This window comes from Molossus molossus, unplaced genomic scaffold (assembly GCF_014108415.1).
Source record: "Molossus molossus isolate mMolMol1 unplaced genomic scaffold, mMolMol1.p scaffold_m16_p_17, whole genome shotgun sequence".
Lineage (NCBI taxonomy): Eukaryota > Metazoa > Chordata > Mammalia > Chiroptera > Molossidae > Molossus > Molossus molossus.
The window spans coordinates 45,966,987-45,984,904 of NW_023425352.1; the positions used below are offsets into that span (position 1 = coordinate 45,966,987).

The following is a 17,918-nucleotide window of genomic DNA, read 5'->3' on the forward strand; positions in this document are numbered from 1 at the left end:
CACATTCTGATAGTGGTGCTAATTGATTTATCTCAGAGATGTAAAATTTAATAATAACGGAGATTTTTTTTTTTTCATTCTTTGTTGTTTTTATTTTATGAAAAAGGTAATTTTTAATCTTCACTGAACTTAGCTGAATACAAAGTCTTAGTGAAGAGGCCTTGTGGCCTCATTTACAAAAACATGGCTGCTCTCCTCTGGCCTTAAAATTTCAAGAAGGCTTTGTGTTTGCATGTTTCAGCGCCAGTGCACAGGAATGGACCCTCGCATCGACTGTCAGATGTTCTTCAGCTACCAGTGCTTCAAGTCTGTTCATCAGGTCATTCTTTGGCAAGGAAATTACTTCCACAAATTCTTCATCTCCTGGCTTTGCCTTAGGTCTTACATTTTCGGCCTCATTTCCATTAGTAGTTACTGTCACGATGTGTGTGGTACAGTTTGACAAACCTGGATCCATACATATAAGTGGAGAGCATTCAGCAATATCACCTTTATAGCCAGTTTCTTTCTCCAGCTCTCCCAGAGCAGCTGCTTCTGGGCTTTGATTGTCATCTATGCCACCTGCAGGGAATTCCAGGCAGTAGCTTCCCATGGGTGGACGAAACTGTTTCACCAGAATGATACATTCATGATGAAGAGTTCTTTGCAGCACTAGTATAATCATCACACCATCAGTCGACTGTCCTTTCCTGGTTGCACGTTTCACAGTTTCCCAGGTTCGTGTTTTACCAGTAGGATCCACGTAGTTATTTTTTCAAACTTGACCCATTTTCCTTCTTCAATTAACTCCTCTGAAATAATAAACTGGTTTTTTGAGGAGAATCCACTGGTTGCTAGTTTTCCATTTTCAAACTAGTTAGTGTTTCCAGTTCTTAGGCAAGAAGTTAAAACTGAGGATGTGGTCTCCAGAGGTGCCGGTGCTACTGCCCGGAGATGTTTTAATTATTGCATCTGTATAATCTCTCTTCTCTGATTACAGAAAGACACCCTCTATCTCTAGGACAGTGTCATGGTAAGAGGTTAGGTTTAAATCTTGCTCTTTCTGCCTACTTACTAACCATCTAACCCCAGCTGAGTTACCTAACCTTTCTGAGCTTATTTACTCCTCTTTAAAATGAAGATAAAAGTTTTAATCTCACAAGGATATTGTGAAGATAAAGTGAGATAAACTGTGAGCCCATTATATTATCTAGCAAAAAGAAAGTACTAAAAAATTGTTAGTTTCTTTCATATGCTTTAGAAATCTTGTTCAATGCAATGGTGTAAAAAGGTAAAGTAAATTAAGACTGGCTTAAATATAAAAAGCTGCAAGTTCCATACTGAATTAACAGCAGTTAAAATCACGTTTCTTTGCCACCTTGTCCAGGGCTGGGTTGGAACCATCCCCTTCACTGTAACTAATAAGCAATGCAGTTTGACCACCTAGAAGGCACTTTTGGCACTGGGACCCGTCTCTCTCCAAAGCTTGGAAGAGATTTCACCTTTTTCACCCCAAATCTTCCTTTCTCTCTGAGCAAGCACGGAGTGTATTTTGCAGCGACCCCATTCAGTTGCTGCCAAGAATGAGAACCCTGGAGGTGCCCTCTATTGTGAGGTTTTGAAGTAGAACTTGAATGGAGAGGATGTGCTTTCAAAATAATTTATTTTGAATGCATTCTCACTTTGGTGGGGAGAGGAGGCACAGATGGCTGAATCAGGACATGTGCCAGTTCTTTCCTCACGCCGGGCATCCAGTGAATCCAGGCTGTAAAAGAATGAGCTCTAGGAAAGAGTGAAGGCTAAAAGAACACACAAAGTACCCACATTATATGGTCCCTGGGACTCCATTAAAAGCAACTGTTTTGAGTAATCAAAAAGCTTCCTTCAGAGAAAATATTGATTTCTTGAGTATTTGTTGCAGTGCAGACCCTGGATTGTAGAAATTGGTCTATATTTTTTCCTTCAGGAGCTGTTCCATTACAGAGAGTAGTTTGGATGAGAACAACCAGTGTCTGGGAGGTCTGATCATTTCCCCAGAAGGAAGCTTGTCAGGATGTAGGTTTTTGGCTTTTACCTGTTATTCTCCCTCAGCTCTGCCAAGTGGGTGAGGTCGATGGCTGGATGCCAGTCCCTGAAGCTCTCTTGAAGGTTGTTTCAGATTTCCTGATCCTCTGATTTGAGGATCCCAAAGCTGCGGCTTCTTTGCTTCCAACTGCTTCACTTACTCATTCCTTTTATTTATTTATTTATTTTAGAGAGAGAAGGGGGAGAGAGAGAGAGAGAGAGAGAGAGAGAGAGAAACTTCCACGTGAGAGAGGAACATCGATTGGTTTTCTCCCATACAGATCACCTGTGACCTTTGGTGTACTGGATGTTGGCTCCAACCAGCTGAGCCACCTGCCAGGCCTTTTTAGTCATTCCTAAACATTGCTGAACTCCCAACTTAATTAACTAGATTCATTCAGGTTTCATAGAACTGAGAAGCTCAAGTTACCTAAGGTGATCGGGGTTATTGTGAGGATACATGAGCAAGGGGGAAGACAAAGTCAGCTCAGTAGTCAAATAGTTGGCCCCAAGGAACCGAGCAGATATTTCTGATTCAACAGTGTCTCTAGGTATCAGTGTTAGTTTGCTAGGACTACCTTAACAAAGGCACTGTGAAGTGGGTGGATTAAACATCAGACATTTATTGTCTCACAGTCTTGCATGCTGGAAATTAGAGATTAAAGTATTGGCGAAGTTGCTTCCTGTGAGGACCATGAGAGAGAATCTGTTCCATGCCACTTGCCTGGCTTCTGGTGTTTTGCCTGCCATCTTTGGCATTCCTTAGCTTGTAGAAATATCACCCTGATCTCTTCCTTTATCTTCACATAGTGTTCTCCTTGTACATGTCTGTCTTCAAATTTCCCCTTTTTATTAGGAGACCAGTCACATCTAATTAATGACCTCCTTTTAATGTGATTACCTCTGTAAAGATTGTGTCTCCAAATAAGGTCACACTCCAAAATTAGGACTTCAACGTATGAATACTTTGGTGACAAAATTCAACACATAACAGTGTCCAACAGTCACTCTTATTCTTGTTCCCTCAGACTCATTTGTATTTCTGAAGCAGCTTTCCTTCATCAATTTCTATAGAAATTTTTATGTTGTCTGCTACTAAGTGTCTTCTTTGTCTACTCTATTCTCTGACTTGTGGTTTCTGCTGTCTTGTGACCTCTCCTTACTGACTTTTCTCTGTATGTTTTGGCTGACACATTCTTGGTGTCTGAATCTTCGGGAAGTACTGAAACTCCCTGCAAATTCCACTTGTTTAGATGCTCACTATGGAGTACAGAGCACCTCTCCTGGCGAGGTTCTCCTGTCCGTCTACCTCATAGACTTCTGCTGGCCTTTGGTGGGTGGTGTGGCTCGGAACTGACCCCTGGGCCAATTAGCCTTGGCCATGACAGAGAGTCCAATGGAGCACAGCATGGCAACCTGTGCAGAAATCATTTCCCATGGCTGCTTTTTCCAGAAGGAGGCTGTGGACCTGTGGATGTGCTTGGCTTTTAGAGTGAGCGGCTATGTGACCAGCACTGTGCTAAACCCTGGGATTTCAGAGAAAAAGCCACAGTTCCTTTTAGGTACCTTTTCTTGCTTAGCTGTGGTAGGCGCTAGGCTCTTCTAAAGGAAAACTCCCTGGCCTGGGCAGATCTGATTTCGTGATGCTCCTGATATTGAGAAGGTCCTCACAGAGAGCCACTGCTCTTTTCTGAGGCTACTGGTATACTAAAAAGAAAAGTAAAAGATAAATAATTACTAGTGAGTGTTAGAGATATTGCAATATAAATATTTATATATAATTGATTTGAACGTTTTTGGCTATCCATAAGATAAATACAGTGTAGTAGTCCCCTTATCTGTGGTTTCAGTTACCCACAGTCAATGGTGGTCCGAAATTAAGTGGAAAATTACAGAAATAAACAATTTATAAGTTTTATTTATTTTATTTATTTTTTATCATCCTCACCCGAGGACATTTTTCCATTTTTTGTTCAGGTAGAGTGGCAGGGAGAGAGAGAAACAGAGAGAGAGAGAAACATTGATGTGAAAGGGACACATCGAGTGGTCGCCACCTGCACAACCAACCTGGGCCGGGGACAAACTGCAACCGAGGTACATGCCCTTAGCGGGAACTCAGGACCGCAGGCTGATGCTCTAACCACTGAGCAAAACCGGCCAGGGCAAGTTTTAAATTGAGTACCATTCTAAGTAGCATAATGAAATCTTGTGCCATCTCACTTTATCCTGCCCAGGACATGAATCATGCCTTTGTCCAGATATTCACACTGAGCACACTGTCAGCCCCATTAGTCACTTAGCAGATGTCTAGGTTATCAGACTGACTTCGATGGTATCCCAGTGTTTGTGTTCAAGTATCCTTTATTTTACTTAATAATGGCTCCAAAGTGCAAGAGTAGTGATGCTGGCAATTTGAATATGCCAAAGAAAAGTGGTAATATGTTCCCTTTAAATGAAAATGTATATATATATATAGGAAAAAACATACTATACTATACTATATAAAGTTCATTATTATTTGTGGTTTCAAGAATCTACTGGGGGTGCTGAAATGTATCTCCTGCAGAAAATGGGGAACTGCTGTGTTCATAGAAACATTACTCAGAGCTAGTCTAGTAAAGAGACACAAACATAAAGTTTCTGATACCTGTCTTCTTTATTCTATACTGTCAGAGTACTTCATAGTCATGTCTAAACTCATTTGAGAATACCAACAAAGGTCTAATATTCAAAAGCTTTGTGGCCCTGGTGGCATTGGCCCACGGACCAAAGGGTCACGGGTTTGATTCCCTGTCAAGGGTACGTACCTGGGTTGCAGGTTTGTCCCAGGCCCTGGTTGGGGTCGTAGAGGAGGCAACCAATTAATGTGTCTCTCTCTCATTGATGTTTCTATCTCTCTCTCTCTCTTCCCCTCTTTCCTTTCTATTCTATCTAAAAATCAATGCAGAAATATCCTTGGGTGAGGATTAACAACAACAACAACAAGCTTTGTGAATGTGACTCCAAACTGAATGGTACTCCTTGTTTTTTTAGTTTTTGAGTTTTATTTTTATTTTTTATTAATTTATTTTTGTTACAGCTGTTTCTCCCTCCACCCCCAGACACCCTCCTCCCAATCCCTCTGCCCCCACAGCATTATTGTCTATGTGCATTGGTTATGCATATATACATATAAGTTATTTGGTTTCTCTTCACTCCCCCCACCCCTTCTGAGGTTTGTCATTTTTATGTCTATTTTGTTCATCAACTAATTTTGTTCATTGCATTTCACAAATAAGTGAGATCATGTGGTATTTGTCTTTCTCTGATTGGCTTATTTCACGTAGCATAATACTCGCCAGGTCCCTCCATGTCATCTCCAAGGATAAGAGATCTCTCTTCTTTACAGCTGCGTAGTATTTGCGTAGTATTTCATTGGGTATATGTACCTCTGCTTTTTTATCCATTCATCTACTGATGGACACGTGGGCTGTTTCCAGATATTAGCAATTGTAAATAGCACTACTATGAACATTGGGTACATATATTCTTTCTGATTGGTGTTTCAGGCTTCTTAGGATATACTCCTAAAACTGGTTTAAATGGGAGATCAATTTTTAATATTTTGAGGAAACACCATATTGTTTTCCATAGTGGCTGCACCAGTCTGCATTCCCACTAACAGTGTACTAGAGTTCCCTTTTTAAGTTGGTGGTCTAGTTTCATTTTTTTTTGCATGTAGCCGTCTAATTTTCTTAGCACCATTTATTAAAGAGGCTGTCTTTACTCCACTGTATGCTCTTGCCACCTTTGCCAAATATTAATTGAGCATATTGTCTTGGGTCCATTTCTGGGTTCTCTGTTTTGTTCCACTGGTCTATATGCCTGTTCCTGTGCCAGTACCAGGCTGTTTTGATTACAAAGGTTTTATAGTATAACCTGATATCTGGTATTGTGATCCCTCCTACTTTGTTCTTCTTCAAGATTGCTGTGGCTATTTGGGTTCTATTTTGGTCCCATATAAACTTTTGGAATATTTGTTCTAGTTTGGTGAAATATGTCATTGGTATTTTAGTGGACATTGCATTGAATCTATAGATTACTTTGGGTAGTATGGACATTTTAGTGATGTTAATTCTTCCAATCCATGAACAAGGTATATGGTTCCACTTTTTTATATCTTCCTTCATTTCTTTTTTCAATATCCTGTAGTTTTCTGAGAATAGATCCTTTACTTCTTTGGTTAAGTTTATCCCTAGGTATCTTAATTTTTTTTGCCTCAATGGTAAATGGGATTTTTTTAGTTTCTCTCTCTCTGAATTCATTATTGGTGTATAAGAATGCCATTGATTTCTTGAAGATAAAAATCATATGGTCATATCAATAGACACTTAAAAAGCATTAGACAAAATCTAGCACCGATCTCTCATAAAAGTGCTGAGCAATGTGGGAATAGAGGGATCATATCTCGACATAATACAGGCTATATATGAAAAACCTATAGCCAACATAATACTCAATGGGAAAAAACTAAAAGCATTTCCCTTAAGAATAGAAACAAGACAGGGAAGCCCACTTTCGCCACTCTTATTACACTCTTATCACATATACTGGAAGTCTTAGCCACAGCAATCAGACATGAAGAAAAAATAAAAGGGATCCAAATTGGAAAGGAGGAAGTGAAACTGTCATTATTTGCAGATGACATGATATTGTACATAGAAAACCCTAAAGACTTCATCAAAAATCTACTAGATTTAATAATAAATTTGGCAAAGAATTAGGTACTCTTACCTCTTCCAAATTTACTCGTTTCTTCATTGAAAGTCTTGGAGGCCAGAGATACAGGCCCAGAGAGAATTTTACTAAATTTACTTGGTTCTGTACCCATTTTAATTTCAACCACTCAATTACATTACATAAGTTAACTAGCCCACATCCCAACTAAGGATTCCCTTTGATTTAATAGGAATCATTAAGCAACAACTTGGGCCTAATACCATATTAGGCTCCCTGGAGAGTACAAAACTGATCAAGACAGGGTGAGCTTCTGAGAAGCTCTTAGTTGGTACAACTCCTAGGTCATAATCACCTCGTATTGGTCTGTGAGCCGTTTCTTTTTCACTCTGGAGTGCAGGCGTCTGGGTGGTCCTGCCCACATCCCTTACACACTGCTGGCACCCCTCCACCTGTATTGATTCTGAAATTCCTCACCAACTTTCTGGTTTTATGGTTTTCATTTTCCTTTGGATAATGATGGCCATTTAGCCTTCCTGTTGCTCCACCAGCATTGCCTAAGGTTTATATGGCCCCAACTAAGAGTAAAGGGTGTTAACAAATGTTTACTTCTGTTATTTGCTTTTCTGTGATTTATGAGGAATTCACAGAGAATGGATTTCTTGAGATCAGGTGATCCTTGGTAACAGGGGTAGGGTTTTGTTGACCGGTTACTATAAGGTGTAAACCAAACAAAACACATAGAAAGGCCTTGACTTGAGACAAATTATATTTATCTGGTTTTGACTGATCACGTAAAACCAGTGAATTTAGCTCTTATTTTTAGAACACTGGAAATCACCTGGAAACAAGAATTCATCCTGTTTCAAAAAAGGCAGTTTTTTGTTTAGGTGTTTTTGAAACAGTCATCTTTCTATATGACTGAAAATTAGATGTTGGAAGGGCCCTCCCTTTATCTTTCCTTTGCCATCTTTGTGCTATTTGAGAGCTTGGAATCTATTCTATTTTTATTTGAAGTGACTTCTCCCTACAAATTTTAGAAATTTAAGACTCTTAGGCTATTAAAGCCAAAGGGAGCTTAAAAATATTTTTTTTAGTTCCCAGTTTCTTCCTTATCAGAAATAATTATTGTTACCCAGAACTCTATGGTTTGAAATCTTTAAATCTATCAAAAATTTATTAGAAGAATTAAGCAAAGGTATACAATTGCCAGTCTAACTTGTTACCAAGCTGAGGAGTAGTTAAACACAAGGAAACTTTGTTCCAACTGTCTTGTAAGGGTTGGTGACAAATGAATTACAAAGTTTTATTAATTACTTCAAAATGTAGAACATATCAAAGACCCCTAAACCTTCAGAATTCCCAGTTTTATGAAACCCTGATATAGTTTGTTTAACCATTTTATAAATAATGAATTTGAGATCTCAAAATTTTAAATAACATTATTAAAGGTCATACAGCTACTTTCTTTGAAAGTCAATAGGAGCAATGTCACTAATATGCAATGATTATGGCTCTGGTAATGTTTCATTGGAGTTGAGTCAGGGTTTGTATGACTTACATTGAACTATTTATATTTTTAAAATGTGACTCTCCCTCATGACTCTCATCTCTTATCTCCATCTCTTACACTTCATAATTGTGTTATCGTATGTATTTATATTTTACCTTGATATTGACTTCTTCCCAGCAACAGAGGAAAAATACAGGAAGTGAAGGAATACAGAATGCTCACAGCCCAGGGGAAGAGATATGAAGCAAGAATGAGAAAGCACCAGCCACTCAGACATCCTCTCAGTCTCCCTCCGGGACTCCTGCTTCTTCCCTTTCATTCTGCAGACTGCCTTTCTCTGCTCTTAGTGCACAGAAGAGGTGGCTCAGGTCAAGTCAGGTGCACAGCAGAGAATGACCAGAGCTTCTGAATTCCCAGAAGAGATCTGTTTAGCCTTCTTGGGTCAGGGACCTGTGGGTGTTCCTCAGAAAATCTCCGACAAGAGGAACTGTGGACTGTTCTTTTACTTCTGTGGCATCTGCAGCATGAATTTAGTGCTCTCCAGTTCACAGAGCGCTTTCCTGAAACAATCGCTATTTTAATATTGCTACAAGTCCGAGAGTGTGTATTACTAGTGCCCTCATTATACACACTAGGGAACTGAGGTCCAGTGGGTTAGGTTGTGTATTCATTCCTAGAACAAACAGCCATAATAAAGTACCACAAACTGGATGGCTTAAAACCAGAAATGTATTGTTTCACAGCTCTGAAGGCTAGAAGTCTAAAATCACAGTGTCAACAGAGTTGGTGCCTTCTAGGGGCTCTGAGAAAGAATTTGTTTCATGGATCTCCCCTAGCTTCTTGGGATGACTAGCAATCATTGACATTTCTTGGCTTGTAGCTGTATCGCTTCAACCTCTGCCTCTATCTTTACAAAGCATCCTCTCCACATGTGTCTGTGTCCAAATTACCCTCTTTTTGTAAGGACAACAGTCATATTGAATTAAGGTTTAACCCTACTCTACTAAGACCTCAGCTAACTATATCTGTAAAGACCTTCTTTTCTTCTTTTTTTTTTTAATCCTCACCCAAGGACATTTTTCAATGTTTTGTTCAGATAGAATGGGAGGGACAGAGAGAGAGAGAGAAACATCGACGTGAAAGGGACACATCGAGTGGCTGCCACCCACACAAACTGCAACCGAGGTACGTGCCCTTAGCAGAAACCGAACCCGGGTCTCTCTGGACTGCAGGTCGACGCTCTAACCACTGAGCCAAACCGACCAGGGCAAAAAACCTTATTTTCAAATAAGGTCACATTTTGAGATACTAGGAATTATGTCTTCAATATCACATCACATTGCATCACTTCACAACGTAACATAACCCATAATACATAGCTTGCCAAAACTTTGACTTCAAACTCAGAACTTAAACTTTTCAAAGGAACTCATTCTTTCACTTGTTTTGGCAATATTAAAGCTAAAAACTACTATGGCTAATTGACCCTCTTCCATTTGTCATTCAGTTGAGCAGTTACTCAGTGGAGTAAATAAAGCCACTGGCTAATTTATCTATAAATTAGCTATAGATAATGTACTTAGTCATGCAAGATGTGAGAGCAGGAGTTTAGAAAGGCAAAATTGGTGGTCAAACAGTTGTTTTGTTTCTCACTAAAGAGAAGAAAATGATAAAAGAATAAAAGTAAACCTTTGCATGATGACTGGTTTAATAAGTATGCCCAGTGCTGTTGCCAAATGGTTTCTATGGAATATATGGATGATTTACTTTCAGCTTATTCTAGTTTTCCCCAGCCCATCCACAGGCTCAATTACATTGAGCGCTCAAAATAATGAATGCTTAAAAGGAAAAGAAGGTAAGTATGAGTATGGGTCAAAAGGAAAAGGTGAAAATAATGCTAGTTTCTACATTCTCTATTTTCACACTGTTGGTCCTAAAATAGAAAATTTCATTTCACTTTTTTCTAGGATGGGATATGGCTAGAGTTATCATGTAATATATCATCCAAACTGGGAGGCTTTCAAGAGTGACAGTAGTGCTAAAAATCCCTAAAATCAGATTTCTTTAAAAAATTTACTATCAAATTTTTTTATTTTATTGATGTATCTATATAAGAGATCTATTCAAAGGCTACTTTCAAAAATAAAATATGTTTTAAAAAATAAAGTATCTGGGAATGATAAATATTTTACAAAATATTTTATAAGGCAAAAGTTGTTTCAATAGTCCTTTTGGTTGTTTCACCAAAGTCGAATATGGCAAAACTATTTTCCTTACCAATTTCTTTCCAATATATTAGAGAATAAAAATGTATCTAACTAAAGGTAGAAATACCACCAAAATATTCCTTCCTTATGAAAGATGGTATATTCCAAAGACAACCACAGCATTTCAAAATTAAATAATCAATTTCATTGGTGCTCTCCTAGTTTCCTTCCTAATCTTTGCAGGGAAGACATTTTTAATATCTTCCTATTTGCATGCTCTGATTTGAATGATTGCAGTTTGTAAAAGCTCTATTTGTTTTTTAATTAAAATATTTTTAACTGATTTTGACAAAATACATACAAAATATAGAGTACTCATTCATAAAAATGGTTAGTGCCATTGTAGTATACATAGGTTAAATTACAAAATAGTTTATAAAAACTCAAAGCTTGCTGAAATCCAACTGATGGCAAATAGCAAAAATGTATATTGCCACAATGAAGTTTATTTGTTTTGTTTTCATTCAACAGTAGTTTAGTCACAAAAATTTGTAGTTTAGTTACTCTCTGTATATGAAAAAAAAAGCAATGTAGCTTCTGTTTTGATGGGTAGAATCATAGGTTATTTGAATGCAATTATGTAAGCAACACAACTAATTCCAAGAACATCTCTGCTCCATAGATTTCTTAATTTAGTAAAAACATTGTTTTGCCATGCTATGCTTCACCAAAATTTGTGTTTACATTATTGCTGTGAAAATACAATTATTTTTCTCAAATGAACTTTTTAGCTGAATTTATAATAATACTTACAACAATGTCAGATGTTTTACTTTCACTAGAAGGAATGTCCTGAAGGTTTACTTTGATTCTATAAATTGGATGAAACAAACAAACAAACAACAACAAAAAACATTATGGGATTAAATTAATTGATTTTAAATGTCAAGCATGTGATAATTCTGATATAAAGCTACTGACATCTGTATGCAAAGCTTTTCTTCTGCTAATGGAGCCAACATTTGACAGCTATTTTTCTTTTATTTTTTTATATGCACAAGAAAATTTAAGACAGAAAATGGAGAAACTTAATTTAAATAATTTTTGGTTTTGAAAAGTCATGCTTTATTTAATGATATGTAAATACATTTTAAACAGTTGCATTTTAAAAATATATGTTTTCATTGATTTTTTAGAGAAAGGAAGAGAGAGAGATAGGAACATCCATGTCAGAGAGAAACAAATCGACTACCACCTTCATGCTGCTCACTGGGGATGGAGCCCGCAACCTGGGCATGTGCTCTGACTGGGAATCAAACTGAGACCTCTCAGTCCATGGGATGATGCTCATTCTATTGAGCCACACCAGCTGAGCTGCAGTTGCGTTTGTTAAATCGACTTTGGTACAGTCCTCTTAAGAATACAGTGCCCTTTGAAGATACTTTATACCCTCTACCGTAGGACTGCTTTAGACTGTTTTTTATTTAGAGTTATCATATCTAAGCTATAATTTCTCAAATTTGCTATTAAGGCCCCTTTCTTGAGGCCTGGCAATTTTGTGCATCTTGAAGACTTCAGCATAGCTCATGGGACTTGTTCACCCACTGGTTTGACCAGTGCCAGTAGCAGCATGCAATGTTTCTCTTCCCACACCTTGTCTGGAAGGTGGTACCAGTTCCTGGTTACCAGTGGTAGAGCACTTTGCTTTATCAGTATGTACTCTGCCTGTGCCCTGAAATGGGGCTGTTGGAAAGGGTCAGAAAAGAGATGAGTTGTTACAAATTTTTGTTTTATCTATGTATTAAGTTATCATTCCAATTGTTGTGTATGTTAAAATGAGAACTCTAACTCTGCCCACTGCACACGTGTCTCACACACTACCCAGACCACGGCAGAAGCTGGAGCACAGAGTGGAAATCTATCAAACCCATTTCACCTTTCAAAAAATATAACTGTCAAGGATAATAGTTTTGTTATGAGATGAAAATTCTGGGACAAGTTCTAAATAATATTGGAAACAGACATAAACAGGAAATAGGTCTATATAATCAACCTAGATATAGCAGACATGACTAATGAATTCTAGGATGGTTGTGCAAGTTCTTATCCTAATTTGGACCCTGGACCTGCTAGTAGAGTTGGACTCAGGGCACCATACTGATAGGATAAATGCAAATCCTACACAGAAGCCCTGGTCTGGGGTTTGGGATGAGACCCTTTACAGTCATCTCCAGCTGGTAGTGTGTAGTAAAGATTGAGCAACTGGGTATGGCAGGGTGGGGGGAGGAAGAAAGGAGGGGAACCCTGATTTGCAGTGTTTCATGATTTCGGTGATGTAACTATTATAATCTCTGATGATTCCAAGTTCCAAATTTGACAGTTACTAAACTTGTGGTTGGGAAGAAAGGTTTACAATTGCCAACCCTCCCTCCAAATTTCTTTCTAATAAAGCTGAATACTATTAAAAATTATTCTGAGACATATAAAAATGATAAATACTTTATTCAAGACAATTGCAATAGGTGTCAAGACAATTGCAATTGGGGAGAGAGATGGGGCTCAACTGAACACAACAAGAACAAGTGGAGATTTACAGCCAATGAATAGAGTGAGTGGGTAAGTGGATGGCAAAGAACTAAACGAAGACATCAAGGGTAGGAGGATCCTTGCTGCACTGATTTGGCAGGATTTTTACTGAGGACAGGACAAGGTGATCAGATATTAAAGGTGGGGAATGAGGAATTTGATCATAGGCATGATGGGTAGGAGAGTCTCACAAAACTGATTTTGTGGGATTCTTGCTAAGACTGGCTATGCAGGCCTGGTAAGACAGAACGAGGCTGAGGTCAAGCTTAACTGAGAGGAGGGCTGATAGGAGCCTGCCTAAAGTTTTCCTAATTTTTCAATTATAGTTGACATTCAATATTATATTAGTTTCAGATGTATCATATAGTGGTTAGACATTTATATCACTTAGAAAGTGATCCTGCCCGGCCAGTGTGGCTCAGTGGTTGAGCATCGACCCATGCACTAAAAGGCCACCAGTTCAATTGCTAGTCAGGGCACATGCCCAGGTTGTGGGCCAAATCCCCAGTGTGTGTGTGTGTGTGGGGGGGCATGTAGGATGCGGCCAGTTGATGTTTTCTCTCATCGATGTTTCTATCCCTCTCCCTTCCTCTCTCTAAAATCAATAAAGAAAAAAAAAGTGATCCCCTAATAAATCTAGTGTCCACCTGGTGCCATACATAGTTATCACAATATTATCGACTCTATTCCCTATGCTGTACTTTACATCCCCATGACTATTTTGTAACTACCAATTTGTACTTTTTAACTCCAACTTTTCCACCCAGCCTTCCAACCTTCCTCTGGTGAACCTGGCTCAAGTTTGAATGAGTAGTCATTATCAATACACTTCTCAGTCTCTTTCTCAAAATAGTTCTAACAAAAGTAGCAGAAGTAGATCTTTCCCTCCTTTTTATATTGATGTACTTCCTCTAAGACCCAGTTATGGAACTATGTGAGCTTAACTATCTTTAGCCCGAACCACTTTGTCTTAGGAAGAAAATTTAATGAATCAAACTATTCTTCCCTTTTATTATTTTGACCATTACACACTATGATTCTGATTCCAGTTATAATGAACGTGTAGGGGTGGTTTCACACCACCAAGCAATTCTCCAACACCAGCTGGATATCCTGCAAATTGACCTGACACGATTTACCCAGAAATTACATCATCAGATTCCATAGGTTAAGGGCTTCTTCCCACAAGATTGCCCATCCCCACTTTTTTGTTTGTTTGATTTTATTTTATTTTGATTCCCCCCTCCCATTTCTTTTTCTTTTTTTTTTTATCCTCACCCGAGGACATTTTTCCATTCTTTGTTCAGGTAGAGTGGGAGGGAGAGAGAGGAACAGAGAGAGAGAGAGAAACATCGATGTGAAAGGGACACATTGAGTGGCTGCCACCCGCACAACCGACCAGGGCCGGGGACAAACTGCAACTGCGGTACGTGCCCTTAGCGGGAACCGAACCCGGGTCTCTCAGGACCGCAGGCCGACGCTCTAACCGCTGAGCCAAACCGGCCAGGGCCCCCCCTCCCATTTCTAATGTCAGTCGCAAGTCCAGGTTGTCACCTGTGCTTCCGACTGACTGGTTATGAATAAGGGGTTCCCATGACCCTACCGTGGCTTCAATTCATTTGCTAGAGAGGCTCAGACTCAGGAAACTTGTTTATTCCCTAAATTATCAGCTTATTTTAAAGTGTATTAAAGGATATGACTCAATAGCTAGATGAAGAGATATATGAACAAAGGAGTCTGTCTCCCTGAAGTTTGGGGCAGACATGACAGCACATGGAAATGTTCTGGCTCACCAATCCAGAAGCTTTCTGAAGCCCCTCCTTAAAGGGTTTGATGGAGTCTTCGCTACATAGTGACTGATTAAATCACTGGGCAATGGTGATTGATTCAGACCCTCTCCCATCCCTGGAGGTCAGGAAGGTAGGTTGAGAGTTTCAGCCCTCTAACTGCTGGGTTGGCTTCCCTGGCAACAGCCCCATCCTTAGGAGCTTTACAAAAGTTATCTCATTAATATATCAAAGGACACCTTTACTGCTCTTATTTATCTCTTAGAAAATTCCAAGGGGTTTAGGAGTTCTGTACCAGGACCTGGGATGAAGACCAAATATGTATTTCTTATTATAAATCACAATATTATTCACACCATTTATTTTCACAACATACACTGAGCCAAAATATATCATAGAAACTCGAACGTTTGCATAACTCGGCTACCTGGGGCGCCATGCTCTACCCGGTCAACACCAAGGGAAGAAAAATCCTGCAGGTGAAAATTGCTTTAGCATCTCCTTTCAATGTCCTATGTCCCCAAATTATATAATGACAAAATGGTTTTTAAGGTATTCTTTATGAATTTTAAGATCTAAAGTATTTAAACCACAGAACTCTTAATGAAATTTGTTAAGTTCTAGACACCACGGGGAAAATTTCAGTGGCTTGAAAAATCTCAAGTAATAAACCCTTGATATATGTGAGTCTGCTCTTGTGTATGAAAATAGAAAACTTATATTTTATGCATCAGTTATAGATAGTGTTCTGCAACATTTCCTCATAAAACAGGATGTGCTTTATGCTAATTTGACATGAATATTTCAATATCATTTGGCAAAAGGAGCAGATATATGACCCATGTTTAAAAAAAAACAACACCACAACTTTAGGGTTACCACATTCTCCAGTGGTTTCTTTAATTACAGATTTATGAAGTGAGACCATCCCAGGCAGGGCAGAAATTAAATGTACCAATCAGGAAGAAGACACACACAGCAACTGTGGAACACTGAAAAGGAATAAATAGATAAAAAGTTACCTGCACCAAAACAAAGAGGGCTTCATGGTTCCATCATCTGGAGCTGGCACAAGTTGGTGTTCTAGCTGGAAACTGATGGAAACGGAAATTAGCAAAAGTGAGCTGGTCATAAAACACCGCTGGACATTTATTGATGGGTGTTACTAGGGCACAGTCAGTCATGAAGAGAATAGAAATGCATCAAAGTCTTACTCCAGGATTTTTTTCTTGACTTTTGCTATTTAGGAATTGCCCAACCTCTGTTGTAGGTGTGCATTTATCTTTCCCCTTCTCGAGTTAGTTTTACAATACTCCTTTTTGGTGTATAATGTAGTACCCTTTATGTGTGTAAGGGAGGCTCTGACAGCTTCATATATACAAGAGATTCTTCCATGGAGAAATGATTTATTGTAATGGTCTTTATGTTGTTAGAGCTAGAATTGAGGCTATGCTTTTGATCTACTTTGTAGCTCCATCCTGTGAAGAGAATTCTTTCTTCACATGTCAAGTCTTTGCTGTCAGCAGGACCTGCCCCTCCCCAGATATATTTTTGCTTCAGCGTATTTTATGAGGAGAGAAAAAGGCCCACTTTTTGTGACCCTTAAGCTTCCCCTGTTGAATAGTTGTAATTTCTCATTCCAGGATAGGCAGGAAAGGGTCAAGTCTTTGTAATAATATCTCTTTACCTGGGAACATAACCACTTTCCAGGTATTATTGCCAATTTTAATGGGGTTGGAGAGTGTATCTTTTCTTAATCTATAGAGCCTGCATGCCATTTCAGAGGCAATGTAACAGGTGATTACTAACTCTGAAGTACTATTTTCCTGTTCTTGGAAGGTCACTTTTGCAATACAATAGCATCAAAATTGCTTAAAGGGAAGTTAAGGGAAATGTTGAATATGTAGCAGATGGAACTCAGAAACTTCAGTGAGCTTCATTGGAAGTACAAAGATTTATAAACTCTGTTTAGTTTTCTGCTTCTTCAAATAACGCCTCATGGGAAGGGGGGGGGGTCAGGGGAGGGGTGGATACAGTGAGAGGGAGCAAGATTTAGGGAAATATATGCAGAGCGAAGCCTGATTTTTTTTTTTATAGTAATACATTAACACTTCTATTTTATTTATTTATTTGTTTGTTTGTTTTTGTTACAGATATTTCTCATTTTCCCCCTATTGACACCCTCTTCCCCTTCCCTCCCACCCCCCACCTCATCCCCAGCTTTGTTGTTTAAATGTATTTAGTTTCTTGCAGCTTTTCTAATTCCACGCCTCCTCAAGTTGACTGATAGAGCTTATTGCATGAAGCTTTAAAGATGTCTTTTTTTTCTGGGGAAGATTGTCCTAAAGGAAGTTCAACTCAATTGCTTTCCTCTGAAAAGCAAAACAGAACAAAACAAAACAAAAAACACTGAACCAAGTGATTGTCTGATGATCCTGTAAAGAAACATTTGTTTCACTTGAAGTTTCCATCTTACCCTTAGAACCTGGGTTTGATGGTGTGAGCGACAACTTGTCTTCCTTTTTCCACCTGGCTGAGTTATAAGGGAGTCATTAGGTGCTCATTAGCCTCATGTGAAGGCTGATCACATCAGTCATGGAACCCATCACTCATTGAAAAAATTTTTTTCTTTTTGGAAGTTTATTTAGAAAGTGACAGAGGTAGAGAAAGTGAGCCATAGAAGAAATGGGCTCAGGGAACAAGCTGCAGCAAAAGAAGGGCCCTTGGAGCTTAGGAGAGGAAGGGGCGGGGTTGAGAAAGAGAAGAAAGAGAAAGAGAGAGGCTTGCTTTGAAAGACCAAAGAGGGAGAAGTTAGGAAGTTAGGGCTGAGGAGGAGGGAAGGAGAGGGGGAGGAGGGAAGGAGGGGGATGGGGGGATGGGGTAGGCATGCTCCATAGAGAGAACCACCACCCGTGACTCATTTTTAAATATCATTAGTTCTCTTTAGATGGCTGCCTAAACTTTAACCTTATTGTGGCAGGTAGCTTGAAACGGAAACGTTTGATAACAAAATTTATGACTTAAAAAAAGTTAAGAATCTTTTCTTTGACCAGATAATTCCTGGTG

General features: G+C 38.9%; 1 protein-coding gene and 1 pseudogene across 1 annotated transcript; one reads left to right on the forward strand and one right to left on the reverse strand.

Moving 5' to 3' along the window:
* Positions 1-211: 211 nt before the first annotated feature.
* LOC118632073 (ADP-sugar pyrophosphatase-like) lies at positions 212-3,453 on the reverse strand. The gene is given in 4 exon segments (XM_036264839.1): positions 212-756; positions 759-852; positions 1,662-1,761; positions 3,353-3,453. Coding segments are annotated over 4 exon segments (840 nt in total).
* The window catches only part of LOC118632074, a 68,329-nt pseudogene continuing 53,862 nt past the window's right edge, over positions 3,452-17,918 (forward strand).